The 13754-nt window shown below is 38.4% G+C and overlaps 2 protein-coding genes across 2 annotated transcripts in view; one reads left to right on the top strand and one right to left on the bottom strand.

Annotated features, from left to right (window-relative positions):
- Window positions 1-528: 528 nt before the first annotated feature.
- Window positions 529-7954, bottom strand: idh3g (isocitrate dehydrogenase (NAD(+)) 3 non-catalytic subunit gamma). Its single transcript, XM_037684178.1, has 13 exons — window positions 7863-7954; window positions 7641-7688; window positions 7270-7281; window positions 6852-6949; window positions 6643-6758; window positions 6442-6502; window positions 6187-6319; window positions 5574-5707; window positions 5353-5455; window positions 2095-2241; window positions 1913-2007; window positions 1771-1831; window positions 529-1326 (listed from the first exon to the last, which is right to left on the bottom strand). Exons 1-13 carry the CDS (start codon window positions 7941-7943, stop codon window positions 1225-1227), a joined length of 1191 nt encoding a protein of 396 aa, XP_037540106.1. The 5' UTR covers window positions 7944-7954; the 3' UTR covers window positions 529-1224.
- A 1357-nt stretch (window positions 7955-9311) lies between these two features.
- Window positions 9312-13754, top strand: part of fam3a (FAM3 metabolism regulating signaling molecule A) — a 6236-nt gene continuing 1793 nt past the window's right edge. The window contains exons 1-8 of the mRNA XM_037684177.1: window positions 9312-9345; window positions 9438-9545; window positions 10636-10659; window positions 10769-10895; window positions 11085-11143; window positions 11240-11290; window positions 11429-11513; window positions 12567-12693. Of these exons, the coding sequence (XP_037540105.1) occupies window positions 9333-9345; window positions 9438-9545; window positions 10636-10659; window positions 10769-10895; window positions 11085-11143; window positions 11240-11290; window positions 11429-11513; window positions 12567-12693 (594 nt within the window). The 5' untranslated portion in view covers window positions 9312-9332. The remainder of the gene's footprint in view (window positions 9346-9437; window positions 9546-10635; window positions 10660-10768; window positions 10896-11084; window positions 11144-11239; window positions 11291-11428; window positions 11514-12566; window positions 12694-13754) is intronic.

Genomic DNA, 13754 nt, shown 5'->3' with positions numbered 1-13754 from the left:
AGGGTTTGTGTCAACATTTCCTGGGATCGGCTCCGACTGCCTCACACACAGCTGAAACCTTGATCCTTAAGAAGTTGCTGCAGTTCTTTTGTCACTACTGGTTGACCTTGATAGGTCAAAGCTGTGTAGAGTTGAACCAATGAAGCACCAGCACGGATCTTATCCATCGCATCCTGTCCACTCAAACACCTCCAGTCCCAACAACTGGCACTTTATCTTCGGTGAGGCTGTACATTTTTCTGACAGTTAGTTGAAAGGTCTTTCAGGGGTTGGCCACTTAGCCCACCAGCCTCAGACTTATGAGGGTCTTGAAGAGTTTCTGGCCCGGTGGTGTTGGCGACCATTAAACTATCCACTCCTAACTCAGTGACAACATCTGCCACATCTGTTTGTCCTGGTCCGTGAGAGGTCAGAAATATTTAGCTTTATGCATCTGACAAATTAACCTCTACTAAAATTGATTTACTCCAACTTTAAACACAAGTATAAATAAAAACTAAACTTATTTTCATGAAATACACTTGGGAAAATTTTATTGATCATGTAATACAGTAAAGGTATCCTCTTACAAGGAACATGCTGTAATATCAGAGCATTTGTTAACAAAACCTTGAAATATAATCCACTTGGATATAAACACCACTGTGGCACAAACATAAAAGCTGAGCTCACAGCAGCTACTTGATGTATTCTGGTCTAATGACAGAATATAAATGGAAACAGCTGGATCAGCATTTTCCACACGGCGAGTATAAATATACGTGAAAGGGACAAGAAAATGTTATGGCTGTGCATAAACATTATATATTCTGGTTGATTAGAAAAGGCTGTAACATAGTTCGGATGTGAAAAATAAATAATTCACGTTGGTGAATGCATACAACAATAGTTAGAGGCCCTTTAATGTGTCAATTTGTGAAGACACAGTTCTGAAATTGATAAACGCTGCTCAGTTGAAACCGTAGCAAAAACTAGTCTTACAGAAGAATTCATTATCTCAAAAGAGTGAACAAGAACTTAATAAAAAAAAAAAGAGTTTAAGAAGTCTCAGAGCAGCTTACTTTGTTTTGTACATGAATCAAGACAGGAGTGGACAGATGTTTTCTTCTGAGCGAACTGATCAGTAATCTGTGTGAAGCTACAACAAACTTCCTGTTCCTGGCTGGATGCAGACGCCTCTTTAGACCCACTGATGAAGTGGAAGAACTGTGATGTCAGCGTGGGTTAGATCTCTAAAGTGAGCTGTCCTTTACTCTGGATGATCCTCATGATGGACTGGACCACCTCTGATGTGGTGCCCTGACCTCCCAGATCTGCTGTGTGCAACTGTAAGAACAACAACATGAAGCTGACAAACGCGGTCCGAGATAATAGTAAAATATTCAAACCCACTGGAAGATAATACAAAAAATTAATTTAAAAAAATACAATTAGCAACGTGGAATGAGATTTTAGGTCATACGTAGTTTGAAACAGTAATCAGGTTGGGAAAAAAGACCATGACAATATGACTTTAAGCAACTTACTGTTTATAAATGAACTTCCTGAAACTGATGAAGCTCATAATGAAAAATCAAACACTACAGCACGTAGAACCTGACCGAGCTGTGTGACTGTATACAGAAACTATGCTGCTTTGTGAGAACGCATTGTACTTCCTTCTAGGAAGCATGCTACAGGGGCATGTAATCTTGAATCAAACAAAAATGGCCTACTATCTTTAGGACAGCTTGACAGGTGTGTGCACAGGCCGGTCAGAGATAGACTCACCCTAGTTTCATTCATTGTGGTGAGAACTGCATTCCTGATCAAGTTTGCATAATCATAAAGCCTGAGAAGGTACAAGAAAAACATTTGTATTAGAATAACGCAATGGTAAGATTAAATCTACACACTGAAAATAAAAGCTTACTTGAGGTGGTCTAGCATCATGCAGCTGGCTAACAGCATGGCAGTGGGATTAGCAATGTTCTTGCCTGCAATACTTTTCCCTGTATTCCTCGTCGCCTTAAATCCAGAAACATGTAAGAGTTAATGTTTTTTTTTTAACTAATAAAATAGAACTAAGTATCCTACCAATGCGCAGTCACTCACCGTTTCAAATACAGCGTAGTCACAGCCATAATTGGCACCAGGCACAAGGCCAGGACCCCCCACCAGACCGGCGCAAACGTTGCTGACAACATTTCCGTACAGATTAGGCATCACCATTACGTCAAACTGCTCAGGTTTGGACACAAGCTAAAAACACAATAGAACAGTGGCATGTTAATAATTAATACATTCAAACGTTTGCAAACATTTCCCTAATTCATTATCATCGTCTCAACCAGAACAGAAACATGAGGGAGGGCTGAGATGGAATACAAATGATCTCAGTGAGCAAGAAAAAAAAACAGAGGTAAAGGCCGAGTCAGAACCAGATTAGCATGTTTTTAACAGGTTTGACAGAAAAGTTACATCAGTTTCATGTCATTTAAACACTTTCTGTTCAGCCTGCTACACATTTTTTATATCATTGTCATGTAAGAAATAAGTGAGGGGCAAACAGCTTGGACTCATTCACTGCTGTTACACATCTAAAGTGGTAAGGGTTGAGATGGTAAGTATGTGTAAGTGGGGGGATGCAAGTACAAAGCTACACTCTGAAGGTCTCACTGGGCTGTGACTGCTCACGACTAGTTGAAAAACAGCGTTCACAAGGGAGGCTCCAGAATATCTTGCGATGTTCTTAATTTCCTTGCTGGAGGCCCAACGGCAGTTTTTACGCTTGAATTTAGAACGCTTTCAAATTGCGCGAGACATTTTCTTCTAAAAACTGTTGCGACATCGTTGCAGGTGTCTCAGATTCTTCTCTATTCTGTCACAGGCATCTCCAACCCATCTCACAAGCGCAACATCTGCATTTAACACCTGCAAGGACACTCCTCCAACAGAAAACTTGTCCCAAGTTAAAAAAAAAAATAAATCCCACCACCAATGATAAACAAGAATAATAAAAAAAAATCTGCTTATCTGAATTGTTAAAATATACTCCAGTAGATTCAACCATAAATGTAGGGGCAGCTGCAGAATATAGGATGATATTTTTTTCCCAGGAGTCCCGCGGATCATGGGATTCCCGCAGGATTCTGGCAGGACAGGAGTCAACTTTAGTATAACTCACATGATTGGGATGGGACAGGACGAAAAGTTAACAGGACCAGACAGGAGCGGGAACCAACAAATATGACAAAAAAATTAAATTAAATTTAAAAATACTTTGGACAGGCACTATTTTGTAGTTTTCTTTCAATAAATCTTCACTCTGGAATATCAGACTTCTCCAGTCTGTAAATGATGCTCTGAAGTCTGGTAAGCTGCGCGACGTCCTGCTTCACCGAAACGAGCTCGTTACTGTGAACTTCTTGAGGACGTCGTCCAATGTATAAGAATGCCTTTAAGCATTTTTATTCGTTGAGTTCTCTCGCTTGGCACTTTTTTTTTGTCTGTTTAAGCAATTTGAATTGAAGCATGACAGTAATGTCACTGTTTAAAAGAAACAATTGCTCAATAAGTTAGTAAAATGCAACTTTATATGTTATGCTTGGGTTCATGGTGTGACCCATGTACTGTTGTTTTTTTATTTTATGTTTATACTGTAACTGATCTCCAAAAGAGCTAATAAACAGGGACTCAGCAGCTGATCCTCTGTAGAAAAACTATAGGAACCACACATTTCATTTTTTCATATTAAAAAACTGGTTCAGATGACAACCATTTTTGTTGTTATCTACCTGATTATTAAGCTTACAAACCTTTTTTATAGGAACTACAGGCCATGTATTATTTGTTTTGTGACCTTTAGTGAAGGTTTTTGTTTGGATTAAGGCAATAAATGCTTCACCACATATGTACTGTTCCTGTTCTTTTGAAATAAAAGTTTAGAACACAAAGTAATCTAAAAAGGAATGGGTAGAAGATAAAATCAAATTTAATGTATTTCCTAAAGACTAAATGGAAGAGGGGAAAAAAGGGAGCGGTACAAGAGTGGGAGTGATTATGAATGGGAGCAGGATGGTAGCAGGAGTCATGTTACCAGGAGTGGGAGTTTATTTTATTTTATTTTTTTACTCTGGCCCACAATTGGGACGGGACAGGATTTTTTCTGTGGGACCAGAACAAGACAGGAGTGAAAATCCACTCCCGTGTCGTCATCTACTGCAGAAGTTGGTACAGATAAAAACAAAAAAGCCTAGATGCTGTTTTGCAAGACATGCACATGGCGATATACTGTGCTTTTTAAAATTTGGCTAAAATTTTGCTCAAAACAAGACCTATAGCTTGCTTGTCTCAAACACTCAGATTTAAAATGTAACAAAAAAAATAGCTTGTTTTCTCATATTTTTGCCAGCAATTTTGAGTCACCAACTTTCAACCCAGTGAAAGAGTACCTTATGAGACTGCTGTCACTTTGCTGGTTTCATGAGTGTAAACACACATCGTTGCTGGTCTTAGCAGGACTGACTGATTCATGTGTGAACAACTGAATCGAGCTTAAAGAAAGACTCATCTTTGTGGTCGCATGCAAAAACCTTCTATTTTGCACATTTTGCATACCAGGCAAAAATCAAAATAAACAATACAATCTACCTGCTGCACAGGGCTTACTCTGAAATTGACAGAGTGGTGAGAGGGAGTGGTGCAGTGAGAATCATGTTCTTTGTTTTATCCAGCACTTTTACTGCCATCCAACTTTATTAAAAACAAGCTGACAGAGAAAGGTGGACCCACGCTTGATGACATGAATCACAGACCACCTCAAAAAGCATGAATAGACAAGTAGGCACTACACTGGACTTCCTGGTGACTAAGCTACTTTCTTCTATGAACAACACCCAGCACTGTCTGTGTAGCTCAATCACGTGACAGATGAGTGGCTTCAGTGACAGACATTCACCCTAAACCTGCTCAAACTAATTATTCCTATTTTCATACAAAGATGCATTTTTTTTAAACAAAGAAACCATCACCTTTTTAATTTGCATTATTTTAAGCTGTACAGACTCACATTTCATATATTTTAAATATAAAAGCTGTACTGCCTGAATACAAACAAAATCTTCACATTTGCTTAGGTGCATCTTTAGCTGCAGATTCAAATCATAAGCAGATGTGGCCGAATATTCAACTTGTGTATAGTAGCTATTTATATAGCTTAAATGTTTTCTGCCTACCCATAGGCTCAACTTTATGTTTTCTATTTGTTCCATGGACTAAATTTGCTTCATGCAGTGTGTTATACTTGCAGTAAATTTATTCCAGATGTTTGCATTTACCAAGAATCAGTTCTGAATGTGAACAAGTTATCACCTGCATGGTGGTGTTGTCCACAATCATGCAGTCAAATGTGATATCTGGATATCCAGCAGCCACTTCTCTGCAGCACTGCAGGAACAATCCATCACCGAGCTTCCTGTGGAAGAGAATAAAAAGGCCACTCTATGTTTCCATCAAAACAATTAATGCACATTATATAAGACTTACTAGGCCAGACTGTGCAGGGAGTTAACGTTTGCCTCAAAGTAACTTACATGATGTTAGCCTTATGCACAGCGGTGACCCTGCGGCGACCCTTCTCCCTGGCAAGCTGGAATGCATACTCAGCAATCCTGAGGGAATTGTTCCTGGTGATGATCTTCAGACTCTCTACCACCCCTGACACATTCTAAAACAAAAGAGTCAAAACATTAAATACTTTGCACCAGTTACAGTTCTACAGCTGGAACTTAAAGAGCAAAAAATAAACTTGAAACAACAAGATTGTTTAGCAAAACCCACAGATTTTGGCTTTTGACACTAATTGACCATTAACTGTAGTAACGGTGCTTGGAGCTATTTTTCCAACAGCATGTGAGACTCTAGAGCTGGCTTATGTTTCTTATTTGTTGTGTAGGTAAAGTCACACTCCAACAACATATCAATTCTCAACTGAATTTTACAAATAAAACTTTTTTCTATATTGAGCGAAATCACACTAGTCAGTTTAATGATGAACAATGATGTCAATAGGTGCCGCACATTTATTTTACATTCTCTACATCACATTTCAAAACTGAACAAAAAGGTTTGAAAGTGGTCTATACAGGACAAAAGGAAAAAACATTCATTTTGGGACAGACAATTATTGATCTTTTTTGGCCTGACCTCGTGCTCCAGGCTGCTGTATTCTCCTTCTGTGTTCTCCCTAATGATCATGATGTCAATGTTCTTGTGACGAGTCTGGACTCCAGGGAGGGACTGGCAGTGCATCACATTGGCGTACAGATCTAAGCTTGTGCTTTGAAAGGAGAAACACGACGGGCAAAACAATCACAAAGGACCAAATTAAATAAGAAACATGAACTATCTGACAAAAAGAGAACTCTGTTGAGGAAATGGAAAGTTTCATTTAACACTTACCGTAGGAGATTATTTCTGGATTTCACAGATGGAGGCATGGTATGTTTGGTTTCTATGTTGCCTATCAGGGGAGTAAAGAAATTCTGCTGTCTGTGCTTTATCATGGTTCACTATAACTGCTCTGCTACTCACAGATCTTACATCCTATATTTCCATGCTCTGACTGCGACATAAACAAACAAATAAAATAGTTTAACTCACCTTTAAGGGCAACTCCATTACGGCGGATGGCAGTAATTGCATTATTGATATCATCCTCTGTCTCCAAGGCAGAGTTGACATGAACCACCTCAAAGTCCACAGGGACACAGCTGAACCTACAGGTATGATTACAAACATCAGAGAAAGTTGTCACCAGTTGGTAGTTGATTTTAAACAGATCACAGTTTAAAGCTAACCAACCTACCAACCTGAAAACCTCTCTGACATGACTGAGAAGCTCTGGGCCAATTCCATCTCCAGGTATGAGGGTCACAGTATGTTTGCCTCCATACTTTGCAGGAGGGGGCTGTAAACAACACAGTAACAGATGTTTTAACATAAGAGAAACACTGGTGGGTTTGCAACTTTCACTCAATATTGTACAACAGTCTACATACATGTTTTGATTTAGTTTATTATTATATTAATGTATCAGTGCACTTCTAAAGTTAAAATTTTTGTGTGATATGAAAAGGACATGGCAAGAAACCCTCTTGAAACAGATTCTTTATCACAGTATAAGCTTTGGCTTGTTTTTGTTAAATTTTCTTTATTAAAAATACACATTTCTTCTTGTATGTGAACTAAAGCGCTGTAATAAAATATAATCAACAACTGGCCACTTACAATGTTTTCTCTCTGTTGATGAAGATTGACAGGAAGAAAAGCAGAAGTTTAACTGTTGTGTTACAAAACATCAAATTGTGACAAACACAGTGGTAGCTATACAATGTCCTATATAAGGAAGCATGTATTACTTTATATCGATACAAACTTCTTTTATTTATATATATATATATATATATATATATATATATATATATATATATATATATATATATATATATACACACACACACACACACACATATATATATATATATATATAAACTATTTTACTTTGTAAATAAACAAGTAGCAGTGATTATAGACAGCTCATTGATTCAGTAATAAAAATGTAAATTAGATGTAAAACATGCACAGTTCTGATTACGCACAGAAAGAAATGTTTTGTTCCTGTGACTTGTCAAAGTTGTCCCAAATATCTGAAAAAAACAAACAAACAAATACACGAAAGGTTCGTTTATGTTAGTCTTGTGAACATTTGTTTAGTTTAACCACACGATGACCTTGTGTTCAATGTAAGTAAATTAATTTTAGACAACGCAGCAGATCATCTTTAAAAGCAAAAATAACAAAAAAGATTTGTCGTTCCTTACTTTAGTCGTATTTCCAAGGCGTCTACGCCAGAAAGGATTTACAATTTTGGAAACTGAGAGAAACGCACTGTGGGCCGCCATCTTGATTTTAAGGGAGTAGACGCTTGCAGCTCCGCGTGAGGAGCTGTTGTGCTCGCGCATTTGTTTACATTTAGTTTTGTTAATCTTTATAAAGTATTAAAAAATTATATTGTATTTATTTTTTAAATGTTTGGTGAGACATAAAGGAAAAGGAAAATATTTATAAATTAAAAAAAAAAAAAACGTTCATCACGTGACGATACTTGCGCAGACTCAGTGCGCACGAAGTAGTATCCGGAAGTAAAACTAAATTAACATAATTTGTACGTTCTTTTCGAGGGCGCAGTGGTTAAGACTTCAACTTCAAGACCATTTTGTTTGGTCTTTAAGGTTTTTTTTTTTTTCTTCAAAAAGTTTTTTTCATCAAAAATGCTCCTATGAAGCGCAGGAAGCTGTAATGTCCGAAGGATGAGAGCAGATCCAGCTTGCCTTTCCGCGTGTACGTCCATGATTAATAAGTCCTAGCAAAGACGAAAAAGTCGAGACGATACTTGAAATCCGCAGGAATTCAATTAGGAAGGTAAAATGTGTGATTATAGTTCTAATGTGGGTGTTCAGTAATGTCAAGAACTTTTATTGCCTTATGTTCATGTATTTAACTATAGGCTAGTTATTTTCTTATAAGTTTTCATTGGTTTTTTTTTCGCGTGTTTTTACAAAACAAAGTTTTAAGAACTGAAAATGTGCTATTTCTTTCAAATTGCTTTACTTTTAAACGTATACTTACTCCAAATCAATAATTTTGCCTAGTTTATATGTTTCAACTTAAGTGCAATTGTAAGTGAAGCATTCAAACAAAATAAGTAGAAATGAACATTTTGTGTTCATTTTGTATTGCAAATTAAAACAATTTATTAAGACAATGAATACTTTATCAAAAGGAGTTTAAAATGACTGTTCATTTAATACATCCTCTAAAGGAGAACTTCAGACAAGTGATGACTAAATCGCCAGATTGTTGTGGATTGAGAAACTCCAAGAAATTCATCCACAGAGCTAATTGTGGATTATCTTTAAAAATCAAGCAAAGACTCCTACTAACCTTCACTGCAAAATATGTCGTCAACTCTTGTTCATAGTTAAATAATCAGGAAGACTGAACTGGTTTGATCTGTATGGTTAAACATATGCTTTTTCATTCCACGGAGTAGAAGTAAGATTTGTCGGTGAACATCCTAGTCAAGTTTAGTCTCTCCTAGACACATACCTAAAATGTGTCATCATTTGGCTGAAGCCAGTGTGTATGTACAAAAATAAAACAAGTTTAACCAAATTTTGATCAATGAGCAATTGCATTAGCAAACCCAGCAAGTAATGCTAAAACAAAACCCCACAATTAATTTCTTGTTTGTTTTTTCTCCTTTGTACAGGTATAGGAAACGGTGAGCTATGAGAATGACAGGTGGGTTGTAAGTTCTGGTCCAGTTCAGTGATTAATTTGATGAGTGTTTTTTTTTTTTCTTCCTACGCTCATGTGTTCGGACTCTCCTACAGGCCCTGTGCGAGCTGTGGGTGTGTTGCTCCTGGTGGGGCTCACCTGGCTGCTCGCAAACTCCTTTTTTGGAGCGGAAGGTGTTTCATCTCTGCGACATCTCTTTGGTGGTAAGACATCTTTTACTTGATCGATGGACTAGCAGATGAGGAAAAAGTTCATTTTTTGTCAGAAATGAGGGATTTTAGATTCAATAAAATCTGATGGCTTTTTTAGATAAATTTTACTGATTGATGTTTTCTAAGGGCAGCACGGTGGCACAACTGGCAGAGCTGCTGCCACTCAGCGAGCAGATCCCTGGTTCAAATCCCGGTCCGGGGGCTTTTCTGGGTGGAGTTTGCATGTTCTCTCTGTGCTTGCATGGGTTTTCTCCGGGTACTCCAGTTTCCTCCCACAGAACAAAAACATGCATGTTAGACTGATTGGGAACTCTAAATTGTCCCTAGGTGTGAGTGAGAGAGAGAATGGTTGTTTGTCTCTATGTGGCCCTGTGATGGATTGGAGACCTGTCCAGGGTGTACCCCGCCCCTCACACAGTGATTGCTGGACATAGGCACCGGCGACCTCCGTGACCCAAAATGGAAGAAGCGGGTAAAAGCTGATGGCTGGATGTGTTTTCCAATATGATTTCCTTTTCTTTTTTTATTTGTACAGGGCACTGAGATGTTGTTGTGAATTGACAATACAATATATACATAAATTGAACTAACCTTCTTTGTTGTGGGGCGGCTGTGGCTGAGTGGTTAGAGCAGTCGTCCTCCAATGCAAGAGTTGGGGGTTTGATTCCACCAGCAGGCACATGCCAAAGTGTCCCTGGGCAAGACACTGAACCCCTCATTGTCTCCAATGTGTCCCATCAGTGTATGGATGTGATAAAGCACTAATTAGTCTTTGTATAGATCTAGTAGAGTGCTGTATGAATGGGTAAATGAGGGCACAAATTGTTGTAAAGTGCTTTGAGTGTATTGATAAGATAGAAAGATGCTATATAGGTACAGTCCATTTACCATAACTGAAAACTATCATTGTTTGTTTATTTTTTCCCCAATAATTTTGAAAATGGAAACAACCAAATGGCTAGTAAATGCTTAAAATGAGCTATTCTAATAAGATTTTATAAAGACATAGTGGATGTGTATAAAGAAGTTAAAAAAAAAAATCTTATGTCCATTTAATTCAAAATCTTGTTTATGTTTTCAGGCACAAAAGCAGAACCAACACAATGTAAGTATAAGGAATCGTATAACAAATCTCTTTTTAGCTGTTAGTGATTTTTTTGAGTTTATCATTATTTACTAAAGTGTCATGCTGTTGTTGTTGGTTTTTTTTTTAGTTGAACTACGTCCCCAAAAGTTTAAATGTGGACTTTCTGCCCCATGTCCTGCAAAGCATTTGGCGTTCCGTATAGTGTCTGGTGCTGCTAACGTCATCGGTCCCAAAATCTGCTTGGAAGACAAGATGTAAGATTTAGTGCTCATCAGGCCACCAAATCTGCCTGGAGAGTTCAGTGCAAGTGTTGTTTTGGTTTGTTGCTCCTTAATCTGCTTGTGTTTATTGTCTTTCCATTTGTTGCTGCTGTGCTTTGGTCAGGTACAGTAAACAGATGTGTACATGAATGTTGATGAGTAAAATCTGCCTGTGCCCAACAGATTGGTGAGCAGTGTGAAGAACAATGTCGGCAGGGGACTTAACATAGCTTTGGTAAACGGTGAGACATCATTCCAAAACTTATAAGATTATGTTGCATTTTTAAATCTACAAATTGTGGTAGATTTACCATAATTCTGATGTTTCTCTGTTCCAGGCGTGACAGGTGACCTTTTGGAAACAAAAACTTTTGACATGTGGGCAGGAGGTAATAAAACCCAACAGACAATTATACTTGGAAAATATTTCAGTTCTTTTGCTACGTGTAGCTTTTTGCTTGTAATCTTGTTTGGGTTTTACATGTCGCTTCTAAATTGCAGCTCACATCTCCTTTATTTCCTCTCAGATGTTTCTGACTTGTTGAAGTTTCTACGGCCACTTCACGAGGGAACTCTAGTGTTTGTTGCTTCCTTCGATGATGGTGCTACAAAGTAAGAATCACTGATGTACTGTTTGTCTCATTTAAGTGCTGTTTTAGTTTTATTAGTATTCAGGTTTACAAGTTATAAGTAAGCTAATATTGGCGGGAGTGGTGGCACAGATGTTAGAGAAGGTGGACCTGTGATCGGAAGGTTCAACTCCCAGTACCGACAACATCAAAACGTGGGTGGGAAAGGTGAAGCACCCACACCTGCCTCCACCCTCATTTGCCCCACTCTGGGCCCTTGAGCAAGGCCCTTAACCCCCACCTTCTGCTGTACGGGTGTCCTAGATAGCAGCTCTCTGCTCCACACAGAGGGCTGTGGTAGCTCGGTGGTCTGTGGTTGTGTCAGGAAGGGCATCCGGCGTAAAAACAATCGCCAAGTCTTCATGCGACTTATTTCGCTGTGGCGACCCCTGCTGAAGGGAGCAGCCGAAAGAAGATAAAAAAGTAAGCTAATATTGGCAATTTTACATCTTTACAGCCAGTTTTACTGTTGAGAACAATTTTTGCAATTTTATTTACTTATTTTTTTTGCAAAAAGACATTTATTTCATGTTTATACATTTTTTTCTAATTTTTTTTTAAAGGAAGAAATAATGTTAAACAAAATCCTTTTATTTAAAGTTAACTTGCATGTTTAGGGCAAATTGTAAAACCTGAAATATACAGTGATGCACTGAAGAGGTAACAAAAGATTTCAATCAAAAATGACTAAAATTAAACTCATGTTGGTGGTACAGGGACACAACAACAGTTTCAATACTAACTAAACTTTGAATATTTCTCAGTGAGACAGAAATCCTCCTCCTGCTTGTATTGAAAACTGTTGATGTTCTAAATAAGATTGCAAGATTTTAATTAATTTACATACTTGATATTTCAGTTGTAGACAAAGTTATCAGATCAGTACCTCTGTTGAAAAGTTTCACATTAATCAAACTTTAAGTTCTTGAAACAATGCCTTTTTTTCCTTCCATATTCACATGTATAGAGCAGTTAGCTGATGGTCTAAACAGTTAACACATTTCTACTTGTAAACTATTCATCCTGTGTTTTTTAGAATGAATGATGAGTCTCGGCATCTGTTTGAGGAGCTCGGGAGCACAGCGGTGAAGGAGTTAGCCTTTAGAGACAGCTGGGTGTTTGTTGGAGCTAAGGGCATTGAGAATAAGAGTCCCTTTGAGCAGGTAGGTAACAACTGGAGTGTGTTGCATTAAATGTCAACTCTAGGTTAAGATGTCCACTGGGATTCTATTTCCATCCCACTATCTGCATGTTAGGATTTTCACATTTCCTGATGTCGTATTGCCTAACACTACCGTTATTGGCTTAAATAGTTAATTATTCAGAAATGGTAAGTGCATCCACATCCTTTTCCAGCTCTGAAATGAAGATTTGGGAATGGATTTGACTGACGGAGATTACGTTGATATTAAACAGAAACTAACAGTAGTTTGTCTGCAGGTGATGATGCGATTGTGATCTGTAGTCAAAAATATCTTGACATTGGCATTATATAAATTATAATGCAATGACTTCAATGAGAATAAAACATGCAGTCAAACCAATCCATGGGTCATGGACTGCTCCTCTGTTTTTGGGGGGTTCCACAGGGCTCTATTTTAGGTCCCCTGCGTTTCTCACTTTACCTGATCCTTTGGGATCAATCCTCAGAAAGCATGGGACCTTTTTTCACTGCTGTTCGGACGATGGTCAGATCTATATGTCACTAAAAAAGAAAGATGCCACTTCTGTTATGTCTTGAAGAGCTCAAAGCCTGGATGTCTTTAAACTTTTTAAATTTTAACGAAAGGAAAACAGAAGTGATGGTGTTTGGTCATAGCGGCTCCTGTGAACCTTGCCCTGTTGATCTGGGCCCTCTGGCACCACATGTAAAGAAAACAGTTTCTAACTTGGGTTTTAAAATTGACAGTAATTAGATTGCCAGATTGGAGCAGTGGTCAAGGCCAGTTTTTATCACCTCAGATAGCTGGCTAAGGTAAAGCCCATCCTTACACAGCAGCAGCTGGAAACGGTAATCCATGCCTTCGTTACATCTCAGCTGGATTACTGTAACGCTCTTTACCTTGGCATCAGCCAGTCCTCCCTCAGATGTCCAATTGGTCCAGAACGCTGCTGCTCAGCTTCTAACTGGTGTTCATAAGAGGGAGCACATCACCCCCACTCTGACTTCGCTCCACATCACCCCCACTCTGGCTTCGCTCCACATCACCCCCACTCTGGCTTC

This window comes from Nematolebias whitei, chromosome 11, assembly GCF_014905685.2.
Source record: "Nematolebias whitei isolate Nwh7 chromosome 11, NemWhi1, whole genome shotgun sequence".
Lineage (NCBI taxonomy): Eukaryota > Metazoa > Chordata > Actinopteri > Cyprinodontiformes > Rivulidae > Nematolebias > Nematolebias whitei.
Note: the sequence above shows the minus strand (reverse complement) of the source record. Positions and strands in the feature narration are given on the sequence as shown.